The sequence below is a fragment of the Spea bombifrons genome, chromosome 4, assembly GCF_027358695.1.
Source record: "Spea bombifrons isolate aSpeBom1 chromosome 4, aSpeBom1.2.pri, whole genome shotgun sequence".
NCBI classification, from domain to species: domain Eukaryota; kingdom Metazoa; phylum Chordata; class Amphibia; order Anura; family Pelobatidae; genus Spea; species Spea bombifrons.
In genome coordinates, this window is record NC_071090.1 from 51513011 (window position 1) to 51530882 (window position 17872).

General features: G+C 36.5%; 1 protein-coding gene across 3 annotated transcripts in view; it reads right to left on the reverse strand.

The window, feature by feature from the left end:
* Nucleotides 1–17872, reverse strand: part of NRCAM (neuronal cell adhesion molecule) — a 73816-nt gene that overhangs the window by 33488 nt on the left and 22456 nt on the right. For 2 of the 3 annotated variants that reach the window (XM_053463090.1, XM_053463091.1), the window contains exons 2-4: nucleotides 4010–4204; nucleotides 1699–1716; nucleotides 145–250 (exon numbers count right to left, since the gene is read on the reverse strand). In XM_053463090.1, coding sequence (XP_053319065.1) covers nucleotides 145–250; nucleotides 1699–1716; nucleotides 4010–4100 — 215 coding nt within the window. In that variant the 5' untranslated portion in view covers nucleotides 4101–4204. Of the gene's footprint in view, nucleotides 1–144; nucleotides 251–1698; nucleotides 1717–4009; nucleotides 4205–17872 lie in introns of those variants that run through there. The other variant, XM_053463092.1, reaches the window with a different exon arrangement.

The following is a 17872-nucleotide window of genomic DNA, read 5'->3' on the forward strand; positions in this document are numbered from 1 at the left end:
GCAGCATCCCTGAACCGGAAACTCACAACAATTAAGGCAATTGAAATTGGAGTGATGGTGAAGCAGAGACTTGTATCTGGCGCTAATAATAGGAAACAGATCCGTTGTCTTTTGAAGACTCGAATATAAGAATAAGACACTTACGTGGGGGGAGGTTTCCCTTTTGCTTCACACTGAATCACAATATTCTCCCTTGGATCCACGATATAATTTTTTGGTGACTGATGGGTAATAGTTGGAGGCTGTGGTACTGCAGTAAATTATGTTCAGGAATTAAAAGGAAAAAACATTAGTATTCTAGTTTTCATAAGTATCAATGTGTCAATCATTTAAATACCTCCTGACATACGATATATAATAAAGCATGCAGAAAACAAGCGATCCACTGAATGCAGAACCTGCAATATAAATTAACGGCAAGCAATTCAATAATGTGACTGAAGCTTAGCAAAAGACAATAAAAATACAAAATAAAAAATAAAAAAGCCTGCTTGACACATCACATTTCATAAGAAATATACATTTAAATACATTCAAGAGAATTATGATTTACGAACAGCATAAAATGTCCAGAAACATAATAGAAAACATAATTAATGTCAGTATAACACATTAACATGAAACACGGATGCAAATCAATGCCATTTATCCACAATATCTACTGCTATTATACTGTATACCCAAACACATAAGCACTCAGAAAATAACAAAAATGTCTCACACCATAATTAGCTTATGTTATGAGAAAACGTTTTCTGGTTTTCTTTGTAAATAAAATGTGATTAATATAAAAAAAACATGATTTTGGCTATTTAAATTATAGCATTTACCAGTTTGTGTAGCATATAACAATTAAAATGTTCGTGAGCAACGATAAGGCAAAATTCATTAAGCGCGATAAAGCCAGCTTAATGCCTCTATTACAGATAGTAAAAAAAAATAATTATAGGTAGGATTATGACAGATCTACGATAATCAAAGTTAAGAAAATAATAGGTGCAGTAAGGAACATCAGCGTGTGGTAGTATGATGATGGGGTGGTAGTATAGTGACTTAAATTTTGGGTTTTACAATCTGAAGGCTATGTTCATGGAAAAGATCCAGTTCACTTTGTAATATGGCTTGGGAGACTACAATACAAGATATCAAACAAAATTCCAATTTTAACATTTAAGGAGCTTGACACGTCTTAAGTTTCTAAACCCACTTTCTATTCTATAAATACCCCCTGCTCAAATTGCCAGGAGACAGTTCTGGAAGTTCAAGACATCATTATTTTGTTGGCCATTACAAACCTTGCAACCTTTTGACTCCAAAAGTGTAGTAATGTAACATTGACTATAAATATAATATACAAAATGATGTATTGAATATTAAAAGTTAATATTACTATATAAAAGTTTACTTTATTGTTTACATAAAACTATCTCCTTAAATGTGACCATTAAAAGGAAGTTTGATAAAAACAAAATTGTACACAAAAGCACTTAAAAAAATGAATCAAGTAAATTAACTTTAAACAATATACACAAGGGTGTGTTTTTCTAAAACAATTAAAAAAACAAGAATTAGATGTAAAAAAGTAAACAGCCACAGCAAACACAGCAAAATAAACCCAGATGGTAGTAAAAAGCAATATGAATCAAACGGCTTCGGTTGCACCGGCTGCAGACTGCCTCGCAAGGCACAGAAACTTACACTGCTCTAGGAGTTTGGCTTTTTCCCCCAACAAGAGAATCCGCAGTTGTAAAAGGTAAACAAAAATGTAAGAAACTTTCTGTTAGTGACAAGAAACCACAAAGAATGCAAGGAAGGTGATAAGGAAGAGCGGTATAGACAGACAAGGGTGCAATATTAGGAACTAAAAGGAGCAGAGACGCTTTGACCTCATTTCTATGAAAAAGAAAACCAATGCTTACATAAAACCGGCAACAAAGAAAACCCCCTGTGGCTACATTTACTGTTATGAAGGGTTTGAATTTCTATAAATGTCTTCAAAAATCCATTGCCTTTCCAGTGCTTGCTGAGACACCTCAATTTTTTGGATACCGTCTAAGTCACACGTCTTAAAATCAATACAATAATCTGATTTAAAAGTTCTACAGTCTTGCCTTGGTTATTGAAGATGTACCGTATTTGCTCGATTATAAGACGACCCTGATTATAAGACGACCCCCCAAAATCTGAATATTAACTTAGGAAAAAAAGAAAAAGCCTGAATATAAGACGACCCCAAAGGAAAAAAGTTTTACCAGTAAATGTTAATTCATGTCAACTATTTTTTTTAATAAAAGCTATGATTGAGAAAAATATTTTTTTTGTTTTTTATTTCTTGTATTTTCCAACCTGTCCCCCAGTTACGCACATCTGCCCCCAGGCTTGCCACCCCAATATGGCACTGTGGCCCATGATATGCCTTTTAACCCTCTATATGCCACTGTGCCCCATGGTATGCCTTTTGACCCCCTATGTGCCACTCTGCCTCCAGAAATGCCTTATACCCCTATATCCCATTCTGGCATTTAGGGGGTTAAAATGCATATTATGGGGCAGAGTGGCATATAGGGAGGTATAAGGCATTTCAGGAGGCAGAGTGGCATTAAGGGAGTTAAAAGGCATTGTATAGAGCACTCTGCCTCCAGAAATGCCTTATACTCCTATATGCCACTCTGGCATTTAGGGGGGTTAAAAGGCATATTATGGGGAAGAATGGCATATAGGGAGGTATAAGGCATTTCAGGAGGCAGAGTGCTCTATTAAATGCCCCCTTAACGCCACTCCAGAAATGCCCTATGCCCCCATTTAACACACACACACACACACACCCTATACCCCCATTTAACTAACACACACACACACACTCTCTCTCCCCCCCTTCCCCCTCTCTCACCCCCCCTTCCCCCTCTCTCACCCCCCTCTCCCCTCTCAGCCCTCTCTTACCGGTGCTTCCAGCCGGGGCAGCGGGTTGACGTCGCCTTCCGCTGCAGCCGCAAGGAGGTGGAGTTGGCAGCGGGGGTTTGTATGCGTCCGTCGCGTATACTTTCCCCGGCTGTCAGAGGTCAGAGATCAGAGTTCCCCGCACCGGAGCGGGCAACTCTGGTCTCTGACAGTCGGGGAAGGTGTACGCGAAGGACGCAGACAACCCCCGCTGCTAGCCACACCTCCTTCCGGCTGCAGCGGACGTTGTCTACGCGAATCGCGTAGACGTCAACCCGCTGCCCCGGCAACACAGCAGGAAGCACCGGTAAGTGTGTGTATGATGGGGAGGGGGGAGACAGGAGGATCCAGGTCCCCTGCAGCGGTGCGGGGGATCTGGATCTTAGTCTCCTAATCAGACCTCTGTTTGAGGTCTGATTAGAAGACGACCCCGATTAGAAGACGAGGGGTATTTTTCAGAGCATTTGCTCTGAAAAAAACCTCGTCTTATAATCGAGCAAATACGGTACTTCAATATTTTTACACCTGGGTTACATGATTCTATATTTGGCTTAATTGCTCAGATGGACCATCTGACTTATTGAGGTTTATGGGCAAAGGGACTTTAGTTGCATAAGTTGGACTTCATTAGCATACAGAATCGTCTCAGTGTGATAGCCAAGTTTGGAAAGACCTACCATATTGAATGTCAACATTGGTGGCCTCTAGATTTGCAGATAAACATTTATTGGAACAGCGTCTAATCAAACTCTACTTTTCTTCAGTGCCACACTACGTTTCTATTTAAGACTCTTTTTTTTGTGAGATGTCCCTTTTAACAGAAAAATAGGTGATTGCCTGTTGTGTCTAATGCAATAAAAATAATTAAGAGGGCCCTGCAGTTTAAATGCATACATAAGAGATGTTTTACTCTATATGTCATAACAAGATTATCAGTAGCCAAAAGTCTAACAAATGGAGAACCATGGAACAACTAGAGGCATCCGGATTCCTGCAGAGATGTAACCACCAGGGTTCCGAAATAACAGATCTCCAATGCTAGAACCAAAGTAAAAGAAAGAGCGATACTTACGGTCAAGTGGTACTTCCAGTGCTGTAATTACTTGGCACAGAAAGAGAATGAAAGAAGCTCTGCCATGGAATAAGCTTTTCTTCTCCTGCATTATTTTAAGCTGCCTTAGCCTTCTCCTGCTGAGATACAGAAGCCTTACTTCTTGGTATAACAGATTCTGTCACAAGATGAAACCGAGGTTCAAAAAGCTAGAAGCTGAAACAAAAGAGATTATTATTATTCAATTACATGGAAATGGAAAAATCAACTAAGCTGATTATTTATACTGGAGAAAAATGCCGACGGGTATCCTTAAACCTAAGGTGAATTTGTCACGGACACATAAATCACATGTCTAACATTCTCATTCTAACCAATCAAAATTGCAGTAACACAAAGAGAAATGTGCATTTAATGACATAGAGCCCTTTGAGAACAGTACTAAGGTTCTGCGCTACCTGGTGCTCTGAGTAAATAAGAGTCACATAATGTGATGCCCAAGTAACCATGCAATGTCATACTCCTTGTCCTCCCATTCATCAGGTTAGTTGCTTAAGATTTGAATCGCAACAGTCATTTTACACAACTAAAGCAAGTGACTGCAGATGTGATGCGAAATCCTAATGCTCACCACATAAGTCCTATAGTGGATTAGCTACCAAACGTTATAGCTTCAGCGCCTTGGGTTTAGTTGGTATTATAATTTTAAAAAACAATTTGAAAGATAGGTTAAAGGTATAGTAAACCCTATTTCAACAAATATTTTAATGTTTTCCAATATATTTAAATTACATTAAAATCAGAAGCTTTAATTTTACATCATTAAAGCTAATATCCTGCAGCATGATGTGTCAATTATAGTATATAATATAAATAATGTTTAATGAGAAGGAAATGTCAACAGGTAATTATAATTATATATTACATGGATTTGAGGTGGAAGTGAAAAAATGTTGTAAACTAAGAGTGCTTTCAGAAATAGACATATTAATAGTTTATTTCTATCATTTAACAAAATGCAAAGTGAGTGAACAGAATAAAAATCTAATTGAAATGAATATTTGGTGTGATTGCCCTTTGTCTTCAAAACAGTATCAGTTCTTCTAGGTACAGTTGCACACAGGGACTTGCCAGGTAGCTTTTTTACAAACATCTTGAAGTTCTTCTGTGGCTTTAGGCAGCCTCAGTTGCTTTTCTCTTTCCATGTACTCCATGTACAGTCTCGATGACGTTGAGTTTAGGGCTCTGTGGGAGCCACAACATTACGTCTAGTACTCCTTTACACTGAACATAGTTTTAATGAAAATGTCTTTGTCATGCTGCAGAATAAGTCTGAGTAATTCAGATACCTCCCTGAAGGTATTGCATAATGGAACATTTCGGCATTGAGGAGACCATTAATTCTGACCAAACCCCCAACTCCATTTGCAGAAATGCATCCCTAAACCTGCAAGGAACCTCAACCATTCTTCACTGTTCAGTGTTTTGACTCATCAGGCCATTTTTCAGCACCCTAGTTCCTGTGTTTTCATTAGTAGTCGAGTCTCTTGGCCTTGTTTCCATGTTGAAAGTAAGGCTTTTTGGCCGCAAGTCTTGCATGAAGACCACCTTCTGACCACAGTAGATAGGTGTACCAGGGTCCCACTGTTTGATTGTGAAGGGAAGTAAGCATGATGTGTCTTTCATCTACTGCAGTAAATTTCCTTGGCTAACCACTCTGTCTATTGTCCTAAGCGTTGCCTGCTTCTTTGTGTTTCTTCAAAAGAGCCTGGAGAGAACATCTAGTAACACCTGTCTGCCTGGGAGAGATCTTGCTGATGCAGTATAAATAACCTGTCCCTTGTTGCTGTGCTTGACATGCTGTATGACTTTTAGCAATCTTACCTTGTTGGTGACTTTGGCTTCTCCTCGCCCAATTTTATTTCTCCTACACAGCTATATTTGTTTCAGTTAATGATTGTGTTTCAACCTACATACTAAATTAACAATAATTAACACCTAGTTGGTCTAATTGTTTAATTATACATCTACCTATATGCCTGCAAAATATCTGACTATGTGCAAGTGCACCTAAAAGAAATGATGCTGCTTTGAAGGCAAAAGGAGGTCACACCAACCATTGATTTCACTTTGCATTTTGTTGAATGATAAAAAAATAAACTATTTTCATGTCTATTTTTGAAAGCATTCTTACTTTACAGCATTTTCTCCACACCTGCCTAAAACGGTTGTACAGTACTGTATATACACCCAAACCTAATTTGTATATTTCAAGAAAGCAGGATTGACGGCTTCATTAAAGAAAAGAAGATTGTACGAACATAGATGAGTTTCTTCTAACAGTTATTTAGATAACGCAGGCATATTTATAGTACCTGACTGCATGCAAGTATAGACAATTATTTACATAGTCTGGCTATCATTTCCATAGTTACAGTCTGGGAATTGCATATATTTGATGCAGCACTTGAGGCATTACTGCCGAGTTCTTATTCCTCATGATTTCACCTGGGACTGCTGTGAACGAGTGAATAGAGATATCCACTTCTTCAAACATAGCAGTGAATCATAACAGAAATCGATGGGGGGGGCACCAATCTCTGGTCCCCTTTCAACACCGAACATTGAGAGGGAGGTAAGCTTACACAGTGTGTGGTAGCATTCGACAGCGTGATATGTAACATCTGCAAGATGGATCACCTGAATATTTAACTACAGTGCCATACCATAGCAAACAGTTTATAAAATATTTCCAGATTCACTTCCTTTAAGATGCAGCATGATGCCTTAGTAATAACAATTATGTGCACATCAATAATCTGTCAAAATACTGTACAGAGTGGCAGAAACTACGGCATCTTTGGTTTCTTTATGTAAAGTTTCAACAGCTGCCTACAGGGAAAAAATGAACAGAAAGAATGCGGATGACAGATGTATTTTGCTTCGTATGGAATAAGTTTACAATGTGTAGCTTTATCCAGATCTCCATTTAACTGTATAGGCTATTCATATACTTGTATTCACATAATCAGACCCTTATAGAGGGACGGAGGTCTCAATACTGAAAAGATGACTAAGTTGCAAATACAACAAAACATACAAAACAACGCAGCATACACAGTGGCTTGACTTTGTTATCACTTTTCAATTTGTGCTCCAAATGTTTTTGTCACCAAATAAATATTTCCATTATATTAATGACTAGAGAACACAACATTGTCTTCTTTATAATAAATTCATATTTAAAACTCCTTAGAGTTTAGCATGGAACTTTTGTACCCCAAGGTGCATATCATAATAAGAAGTAGATGAATGAAGTGTACTAGATATATTTAAAGGGTGTCTGATAATGTATGATTTTAATATACATACAGTAGTTTCACACCGCATATACAAATTAAGAGTCACATTGTAAGACATTGTAGCAGAATGGATTAATAACAAGCACTGTAACCATACTGTTACAATTATGATAGCATACAAACATATATGCTGAAAAGAAAATGTGTTTAAAAACCGCATTGTAGAGACATACTACCCATAATACACTACATCACACATATAAATCATATAGTATTGCAAAGCAGTTAAACATTTTATAATTATTACATTTAATGGCATAATGGTGGCACTGAAGTTCTAAATATTTTCGTTATTAGTAGGATATTATAAAGGTTCTTGCCTCATTTGATATAACCAGTATGTTTAAAAAATGGGTACAAGCTGGGGGGGAATACTAAACAGGATTTATTTTGCTTAGCAGTCATTGTGTTGAGCCAGACCAAAATATCACTCCACATTTGTCCATGTCTCTGCAGAACGATGTTTGAATAACAAACAAGTTTTGGTTTCTTACTCATTCAAGGCTTTATCCATTATTGAAGATATATTGAAAGAAATGAAACCTAACCTAAAGTTGTCTGTGTATTTGAAATACTAAATAATTGTTGCAGTTGTAACACAGAACGTGTATTTGTAGCACTCGTTTATGGGACTTTAATACTTGTTGCAGGACATCCTACAATCTGGAGATCCTATAAATCATTTCTTTAACTTTTTTTAAAATGAGCACCAATAACACATTCATTTCATAACGCTATACAGGAATAAAAAACAACTACTTGGTTTTAGAACGGCTTCTAGTCCAGCAATACAATCATATATGATAGAACACAGTAGCATTCTGTCTCTAGATCTACACCTTTGTATCTTAAACCATAAAATCTATTATAAAAGGCAAACATTGTATTAGCAGCCCACTTACCGTGTTTTAGTGCCGGTGCAATGCCATCAAATTACGGGCAGCTTACTTTGCATCCATGTGACTAATGCATTTTGTTCTCTCCCTCTCTCTCGGAAAGAAACTGACAACACTGCCTGGAAAATGCAATTTCACCTACTCTAAGCCTCTAAACAAATGTGCTTATGTGACTGTGCACTTTGCCATACTAATTACATTGGTGACCATCAATCAGCAGACAGAGAGATTGATTGAAGTTTTGGAGCTCCACTGCTGAACGCAAGAAAAATCGTTTAATACTCTATGTAAATGGCATTCTGTGTATTAACGTTTCCAGCCCTGGACAGATCCATGCTGATCTGGCCTAAGGCTAATTAATGCCCGGTGCAAAAGTCATAGGGGAAAAACCGTATGTCCAAAAAATTTTTTCGTGAGAGTCATTTGGCACACTGTGTTCTTTTAGTGTACAAATTTATTAAACAATTTTAATGCAGCCATAACTATGGGATGGGAAGAGAAAAGATGAGAGCACTTTGATGACGAATCCTTTTAGCATACTTATTGACAATGATTCCTTAGATAGAGATATACGTCTCAATAGAACTACCAGAGTCAGGATGCTTTATCAATCATAACAGAGGTTTCACATCTGTTTTATAAAAAGTATACCATGGCATTCACGCAATCTAAGGAATTATCATGAAAATTATTCCATTATGTAGTATGGGGCAAAGCAAAAATGACCAATGTAGCTAAAATATTATCAAAAAGATGGTTCACCCAACTAAACTACAAGACTTTATTTCTAGTACACAAAGAAACAGCGCTTCATAAGAATCGCCCAAAGGTAAACACGTTCTTAAAACATCATTCATTTGCTCTAATGAGCATAATTATGATACACCAGGGGCTTTCTGTTCATACTGTCTAGGCAATGTAAACAAATTTCAATTTCCAGTGTAATTCTTAAAGATCCCACATATATTAAATTTACAGTATTTTACTTAAATCTTTACTAACCCAAAGATTTTGCATCTTCAAGGCCATCAGGTTATTGGGAGCCAACACAGTCACAGGCTGCTCCTGGAACAGCTGGAGGGTCACCGATTTACCAACATTCATATACTTGTGTCAATATTTTGCTTTAGTTTTATATTATTTTACTGTATTTGCCTAGGAAAGGTATACCGCTCTATGAACAAGTTATATAAAAAAGTATTTGATTCTTTAGACACCAACCTGAAAATGGTTTTATAGATTTCTGTACTAACGTGCCTTCATAAAGATTAAACAAATGTATTTGGTTACTAAGCACATACGATCCATAAAACAAAGCAAGAATTCAGTGCATACCCATCTAATACTAGTCAAGAAACACATAAGACATACATTTAGGGCATTCCGTTACACTACACGGCCATATAATACTAAGTCTGGCACTATGTCAAATTACCCCAACCATAAGGCTTGACCAGAACCTCCAAATATTCACAGCTCACAAAAATATGTGCAGATTCTGACCAAACCTTAGGTGCTCCCTCCTGCCACACAGGTGCCTCCTTAATGGTGTCAAGAGAAGGCATTAAATTGATAAGTCTCTTTTGGGTTAAAATGCAATGCAGTCACTGATTCAGCTCCTTAGGAGATAGACAGGACTCCCTAAACTTGGGGTACTTTGACATAGTGTTAGGCTAAACAATATACCGCCATATAGTGTGACAACTGACCAGAAGACCCACTTCATCCCAGAGACTCTGGGTCAAGCCAGGAGAGGCCCCAGATACGGCCATAATATAGGACTCTGTCCACACAATAAAATATCCAGCTAGCTTAATGCGGCATTGTGCGGATAGGAATCTTATATTCTTGATCTATGAAGAATGTGTAAAAATATATCTAATATAGCTATATCCCAAAGTAACAATTAACAGATTCAGCAAATGATTTATCCTATATTTCTTTAGTAATATTCATTGACTAATTTGAAGAATGTTTTAATTAACCTTTTTTAGTTAACTTTTCAACCCATCTATTCTGAAATAAATCTATAGCTGCAATTATTCAACTGATGATAGCTTATGTTGGATTTTTCCAATAAAGCTTTGCCCTATTCCATGGTGCTCGATATACGAGAATGACCTAATTTCATGAACTCGTGCCCAGTGTCTGGGCTTTGAGGCTAATGCATTTTTAGCCTTTGAGGTAAAGATGACACTGTCTGCTACATTGTTCGCTAAGGCTGATACGCATTTGAAGAGAGAGAGAGGGATTATGACTGTGGAAAGATGTCAAAGATGTGCAAAATGCTTGATTTCTGAATATAGAGAAAGCAGTAGGAAAGAGTGAAAGAGAGAGAGAGAGAGAGAGAGAGAGAGTGAGAGAGAGTGAAAGAGAGTGAAAGAGAGATAACTGTGTACCCAATCACTAAACCACCCATTACCAATAAATGTGTTTTAAAAAAAAACAAACACATTAAGAAAAAAAAGTGTGGGCCCCCCTTTTTATGAAAATAAAAATTTCTACCCCTGGAAATAAACTGGTTATTTTTAAATCACCCATCACTTATTTTTAAAGACAAGTTCAGTTTAATGCAATTTAGTATTTAAAATAATTCACAAAAAATGAGGTTGACAAATCATGTACTTGTGCTTGTGGTTTCTACTGCAGTCTCTGCCTGGCTGCATATGATTAGGTCTTCATTTATTTTGTTATGTAACTTCTACATAGCTGGGCCTTTCCACTACACCAGATTCCCGCTAATTCCACATCAGGCTCCCTTCTTCTTTCATCGTCAAGGTATTTGCACATATAAGTGATTTTTTCCTTCTTGAGGGGTTGTCTCTCCTGTTTCTGCTATCTGTATCAAGTTGTTTCCTACAATATCCACAGAAGTAATTAATGCTGATTGTTAAACTTAAACACAAGCAGGGAATGATAATTGTATTTTTATTTATAATTAATTCAGAGCTTAATGATATATAGACTCAAACAAACCTAAAATACATACCACAAGTATGTGACAATGTAACAATGGATCAACTTGAGCTATCCTTCTACCTCCTATTGTGATTAAAGCAAAAAGTTCAAAGCAAAAGAGCAAAGGCATGCAAGATGCATTTTGTTAGAATGATCAAATATAATGAGGAGGCACAATAAAAGCAGCCTTACTGAATGTCCACATGTACCTTGTGCCAAACCGTTTTAACTCTTCAGGCAGCATATACATTTTCTATGTGCAACAAACATTTGCTGTACGCTGTATATCTTAATGCTGGATATTTGTTAGAAAATGTATTTTAACACTATAAAGTAATTAGGGAAAGATATAAGGACAGATTGAACACTAATGTTTAAGAATTAGCTTGAGGGCATCCTATGCTTAAACAACAGAATTACTGAATAAGAAAAGAATCAAGGTGTTGCAATGGCCCAGTCCAGACCTCAACTCAATTAAAATGCTGTGGCCGGTCCTTAAGAGAGCTGTGCATAAACAGATGCTTGCAAATCTTAATGAACTGAAGCAACATTGTAGACCTCCTCCGCAACGATGTGACAGACTGATAAAGTCATACAGAAATCGATTGCTTCAAGTTATTGCTGCTAAAAGGGGTTCTCTACAAGCTATGGAATCATAAGGTGTACTTCGTTGTTCACACATGGCTTCTCCAACAGATGATTGTTATTATGTCATGATGTGTAAAACCATAGAATTCAAAGAGGGTGTTCTTTCACTTCCACATGACTATATTCATTTAAACATAACTATTTCACAAATCATTAAAATGTCTAACTGGCAATGATACCTGTTTTCAATAAATACAATGTTATAATAACAATTATTTAGATTTTTTTGCCCTTGAGTGTGTATGTGTGTGTGTGTGTATATATATATATATATATATATATATATATATATATATAATTGATATAGGGGTGTTTAGCATCACCCTTTTATGCATCATACTTAGAAAATTGAGTTATGGATTATAGAACATCATGGTCAGATTCCACAGGACCTAAAAAATACATGTATCACATAAAGGACAAAAAAGGGAAATAGTAGGCTGGATCTGATTGGTTGCAGGTTCCTTGTAAACTTTTAGCATCAATCTAAATACTGTGGTCTCAAAGCTGATGTTGCATTTAGAAGTGATGCAGCGAGGTACCATAACATAACCTATTAACTTATTTTAGGAGGTTTCAGAGGCTGTTCAAAGAATCACGTCTATTTTTTTCCAAACATTTGGCTGTCCTTTTTAAGTGTTCCCACAATGGCCTTACTCATGTACCGGACTACGACACAAGTCTCATTGACAGGCAAACATTTGGATGCATATTGTATAAAAGATTATGTAATCTATAAGCAAAGGCAGTAGTGCAAACATCTTGATTCATTTATGAAGAATACAAGTCTTCAGCCCTAGTGTATCAGGTCAATTGCTTGTGATGTTTTATGATGTTTATTTATGAAATATTTTGTAAAATAAATTAAAATTATATATGTTGTTGTATGTGTAGCAAGTAAATGAATGTTATCCTTATTGAGTAGAAGTAGGTCACTTCAGACATCCTTTGTGTATCCACCTAAAAGGTGACACACAGCTACTGGAGGTTTTAATATATCTCAGCTGACCCCATAATCTGCATTTAAGTTGAGTTGGTGAGAGCTTTGGAATCCTCTTGTTTTTTCTGATCCACAGATAGTGGGAAAAGCCATGGGTGGTTTTAAATAATTCTCTCCCTTGATTCTAATGACTGATGGATTTGTCTGCTATGTCACAGACCATGAAATACCTAAATAAGATATCTAAATGTTCACAGCCTCTTAACAATTACTAAACACGGATAGGTCTGTGATCTACACAATAAGGTACGACTGTATATGAAAACTTCAAATCTTATTTTATAATTGGGTCATTTGTCCTCCTTTAAGAGGTGTGTGCTATATCTGCACAGTAACTGCTGACTGTCCCGGACAAAAATACCCTAAAAGTTTTCTCAAAGTTACACACTATACATATCTTTCAACGTTCAAATTTATTTGTGTTCTTTCACCGAAATGTTGGATTTCTAGCTTAGAAAAAAACAAAAACAAAACAATGCCTAATGCTCAGTTGAGTCAGTCTCAATTATAGTTATTTTAATGGAAATTATTTTTCAGCTAGCAGTGACAGCATTTGAATATCTTTTCTCTGTTTTGTCACCATGGAAGTATAAACTATAATTATCTATTCTTTTAGCAGGTTTAAAGGCTTTATAAAATGCTGATGCTTATCAACAAGCCAGTGAAAGGCTTGGTCTTCTACTGGACCGTGAAAAATCTAAAAAGACATGGCACTCACAAATAGGTTTTCCAAGGCCAAATAATGTGAACATACTGGATCAATGTAAAAGGCTATAAGGGAACATGACAACACGTCAAATAAAAACACAGCGCACAACCAATTCTTTGAAATGCTGCCTACCTACCTACACAGTATACTTATTCTAGCTTTTCACACCTTCTACAACTACTGGTCCACTTTGAACTACAATTATAACTAGGACTCTTGGCATCTGGTGGAAAGTTGAAGGTCCCACCCAGTGCTGACGTCTTATCTGCTGAAGTAACATCTGGGGTAATCCTACTGGGTGGCTTCCTATGCGTTCCTCACCTTGTAGCTGCTCCTCTCACCCCACAAAAGGTATGATCTTGCTTCCAACAACGTATTCATGGTTCCATATTTAAAGATTGTAACATGTAATTTGACAGCATATAAGAACTATTTGGCCTATCTAGTCCACCTATTTTTCCTGATGTAAAGGCTCATAAAACTTTTAATCAGTCATTGGTCATATCTTATCTCTCCTCCAAGCTATACATATTGAAATCTTCCATATGCGGACCAGCCTTTCAGAAATTCTCAAATCTCTCTCCTCTTTAAGACCCCCCCCAAAAAATCAATCCCCCCAAAAAATCAGTCACCTAGTATTTCACACCCAAATATTTAGTTTTATTTATTTCCTTTGCATTTGTTTTACAATTAAATTGTTTATTCTTCTTGGCAAAATACTTTCTGAATAAATAAATAAACTATCATTGTTTTAGGATACACAAAATCTCCAGAGAAGCGTGAATTGTCGCTCCACAAAACACGTTTATACTTCTCCAGAGTCCATTGGCGGTGTGCTTTACACCACTCGATCAAGCGCTTGGCATCCTACTTGGTGATGTGAGGCTTGCATGCAGCTGCTTGACTGTGGAAACCCATTCCATAAAGCTCCTGCCGCACAGTATTTGTGCTGATATTAATGCTCTTTGACTTTACACGGTTTTCCGCTTGGTGGCCAAGTTGCTGCTGGTCCCAAACACTTCAACTTTCCAATAATACCAGATATAGTTGACGGTGGAATTTCTAGCGGGGATGAAATTTCACAGACTGACTTATTGCAAAGATAGCATCCTATCACAGTACTACGCTTGAATTCTTCAGAACGACCCATTTTTTCCACACGTTTGTATTTGCAGACTGCATGGATAGGAGCTCGATGGGTCTGATTGAAGCACCTGAATTTAGTAAAAGAGGTGTGTCCCAATACTTTTGTCCATGTATTTTTTATTAGAAGCAATAATATGATAGCTAAAATACAGTGTCAGTGATAAGATCTATCATATTTGTATATCTAAAAAACCTGACATTTTGCATATTAAGATTACAAATTACGCTGCAAAAAGTATCAATAGTTTCAAATACAACAAGAATCATTTGTTGCTGTTTGGTTCGTGATTGATAATATTGCAGATTCGCTTGGTTGGAATAATATAAATGGGCATGTGTAATTATTTTGTGTCTGAAAGAATCACAAAAAAATGACTAGTGTTGAAACATGTAGTCTGAAAAACAATTCACTAACTTGGGCAAGCGTGTGTACAATGCAAAGGATTAATGAGGGCAGCTTAGTTATCTATCCTTTCCATGTGGCTACTGAGTAGGCTGAACAGAGAATGAACCCACTTACAGCTGGTCTTAAAAGACAACTCTGGGAACTTCATTCTGGAAATGGACATTTCAGACTCGAGTCTTTGTAACGGCTGCTTTTAAAAATCTGCAATACAATAGCCAGCCTGTGTTAGCAGCACCGCTCATTAGCAATTCCTGTTGGAATACAGATTCATTTTGGTGTCTATAGGAGAATCAGCAACTTACCTGTTCTCTCATCCAGAAGTAATTTGCCATTGTTGTTAATACAAGAACATTTAGCGGTGTTAAAAACTTTGACCCATCAAATGTGACCTTATTTATCTTGTGGTTCTTTATTTTTTCATAGGAAGTCTTTGTACAGAATATGATAAGGGTTTGATGATCCCTATAACCTTGGTGTAGGGTTGCTACTCATTTAGGAATGTTCATTTCTCATGTGAGCATACAATAAAACCAAAGTGCAAGGAATAGAACGAGTAATCATCCTATTAAATATTTTAATTTATAAGAATATAGACATAACTCATGTTAATTCTGGAATTATTTTAAAATAATGCCATATTATTGTTACCTTGTTCGTTTTTAACGCAAACTCTCAGGATCTTTTCTCACTAGGATTAATCATTTTATTATATTATTTTATATTTTAGTATAAAAACCCTGAGCACCTGTGCTATTGGCCATTGATTTTGGGAACACCTTTTTAAATCTAGTCCTGCAGCACAATGTTGGTCCTTCTAATGCTTACCTGTTTTTTTTGGAAACTTTAACAGGCTGCCTGCTGAGCACATCACCTGCAAGATGGCAACCTGTATCACCAAGTGCTGATTTATTACTAAAACCAGCTTTAATTATACTTTGAGTTCTTTTTTTCGTATCTTAATCCTCCAACGCACATAATGATATGGCCCATTATATTTTCTGGTCCCCTCTTAGATTCCCAAGTTTGGTCCTCAGGACATTTTATTAAAGTCATGTTTATAGGAGGTCCACACAGGGACAGGTGCTCAAATAAGTGTGTAAACTTCTACTAATGAATCCTTCACAGTTTATGGCTCTTGTGAAAATGTAGCCTTTCATGGTATCCTATACCCTTCATCCCACTCTTGCTTTGCTTCAAGTGTCTGCTGTCCCTTCTGTTTCACATGGAAAATGATCTCAGTTGCTATAATGAATCCTAGTTGCAAACTACATATTTTAATTTGTATTAATGTTTAAACAAATTTAAACCATAACATTTATACACTTACAATATAATTAGATTTCTGTGGCTTAATAGCAAGTACACCAAGGTTTCAAGTACTGCTACTTCTTGCTATTTCTTTTAGCTCCTTGTAAAATCTGATTTTTCATATATATATTTTTCTCAGTATATATGGGTCTGATTATTTTTATTAATATTATTATTATTAATAATGATAAAAGACAACCATGTCCTTGATATCTAAATACATGTTATTTGTTTTGTGGTGGGCTATAGAAGAAACATATAACGAGTGTGCAAGAACATAGTGTCCAGGTACCACCATTGCAGCCCTGAATTCAGATAATGTTGTCTTTGGTGGTTGAAGCTAATGTTTATCATTAGGGAATAGTTCTGTGGAACATTTTTGATGCTGTGGGATATGTACAGAGAAAATGTGTAAGTGCAAGTAAAGTAATACATAATGATTGAATTAGACTGTGTAAACGGTACTGAGCCAATACATTAGCTGAATATTGATTTCCAACTCCCAGTAAAGCAGGCAGAACAGCAGTAAATAAGCACTCTAATAGATGGCAACATAACTTTCTTTTTCAAATCAAACTAATCATAGGAACAAAAGATAAAATAACTTCCTCACAACTAAATATGGCCATAACCAAAATGCAAAACACAAAATATCTTCCCTCAAGGTTTTTAAATGTTGGGATTATCCCTCCTTTCTCCATTAGTGCACAATACCCGTTACCCAGGTGTTATTACAAATCAAGGTTACATTATATCAAGCCAGCCGTACTAACATAGAGATGAATGGTGGCTAACACATCAGCATTTGCAATCAGTTTAATTAAAATCAAATAAATTAATTAAATTAATAAAAACAAAGTGAGGATCACATTAAATATCAGATGCAGCATCATTTACATGTTTTCAAATAAAGAATGCTTACTTTTTTAGTGATAGACTCTAGTTAAGAGATAAAGCCAAGTTTTCAACCCACGCTAATAGGCACTCATAAAAATCTTCTGTTCTAAAAGGCTGCGTACAGTGCCGTTCACTGTGCTTCGAGTCCCTGGATACGCTCTCCCTCTTCTAAAGACATTCTGTGGTAAGGACATAAACATGCTGGATTTTTGGTGTCTATTCTCCAACGAACACATTCCTAAAACATGGGGAGGGTAAAACAAAACCCCTCTTGCTTTGAGGCAGTCTTTTAACTTTGAGATCTCAACCGTGGGACAGATGAGATTATTAGTAGAGGTTCCTATTGCACATCTGGCACATGTGAGAAAAATACAATATTGTGTAATTCTGTACATTACCAGTTTGCACCCTTTATATTCTACTATACAATGCCCCATTAAACATACTTCTAAAAGGGAATCTGCTAATTATTTTTGAATAGTAGATGATCATACTGCTTACATAATATTCTCTCTCTTAAAATACTTTTCCTCTTGTTAGTGATTTCAGGGAAA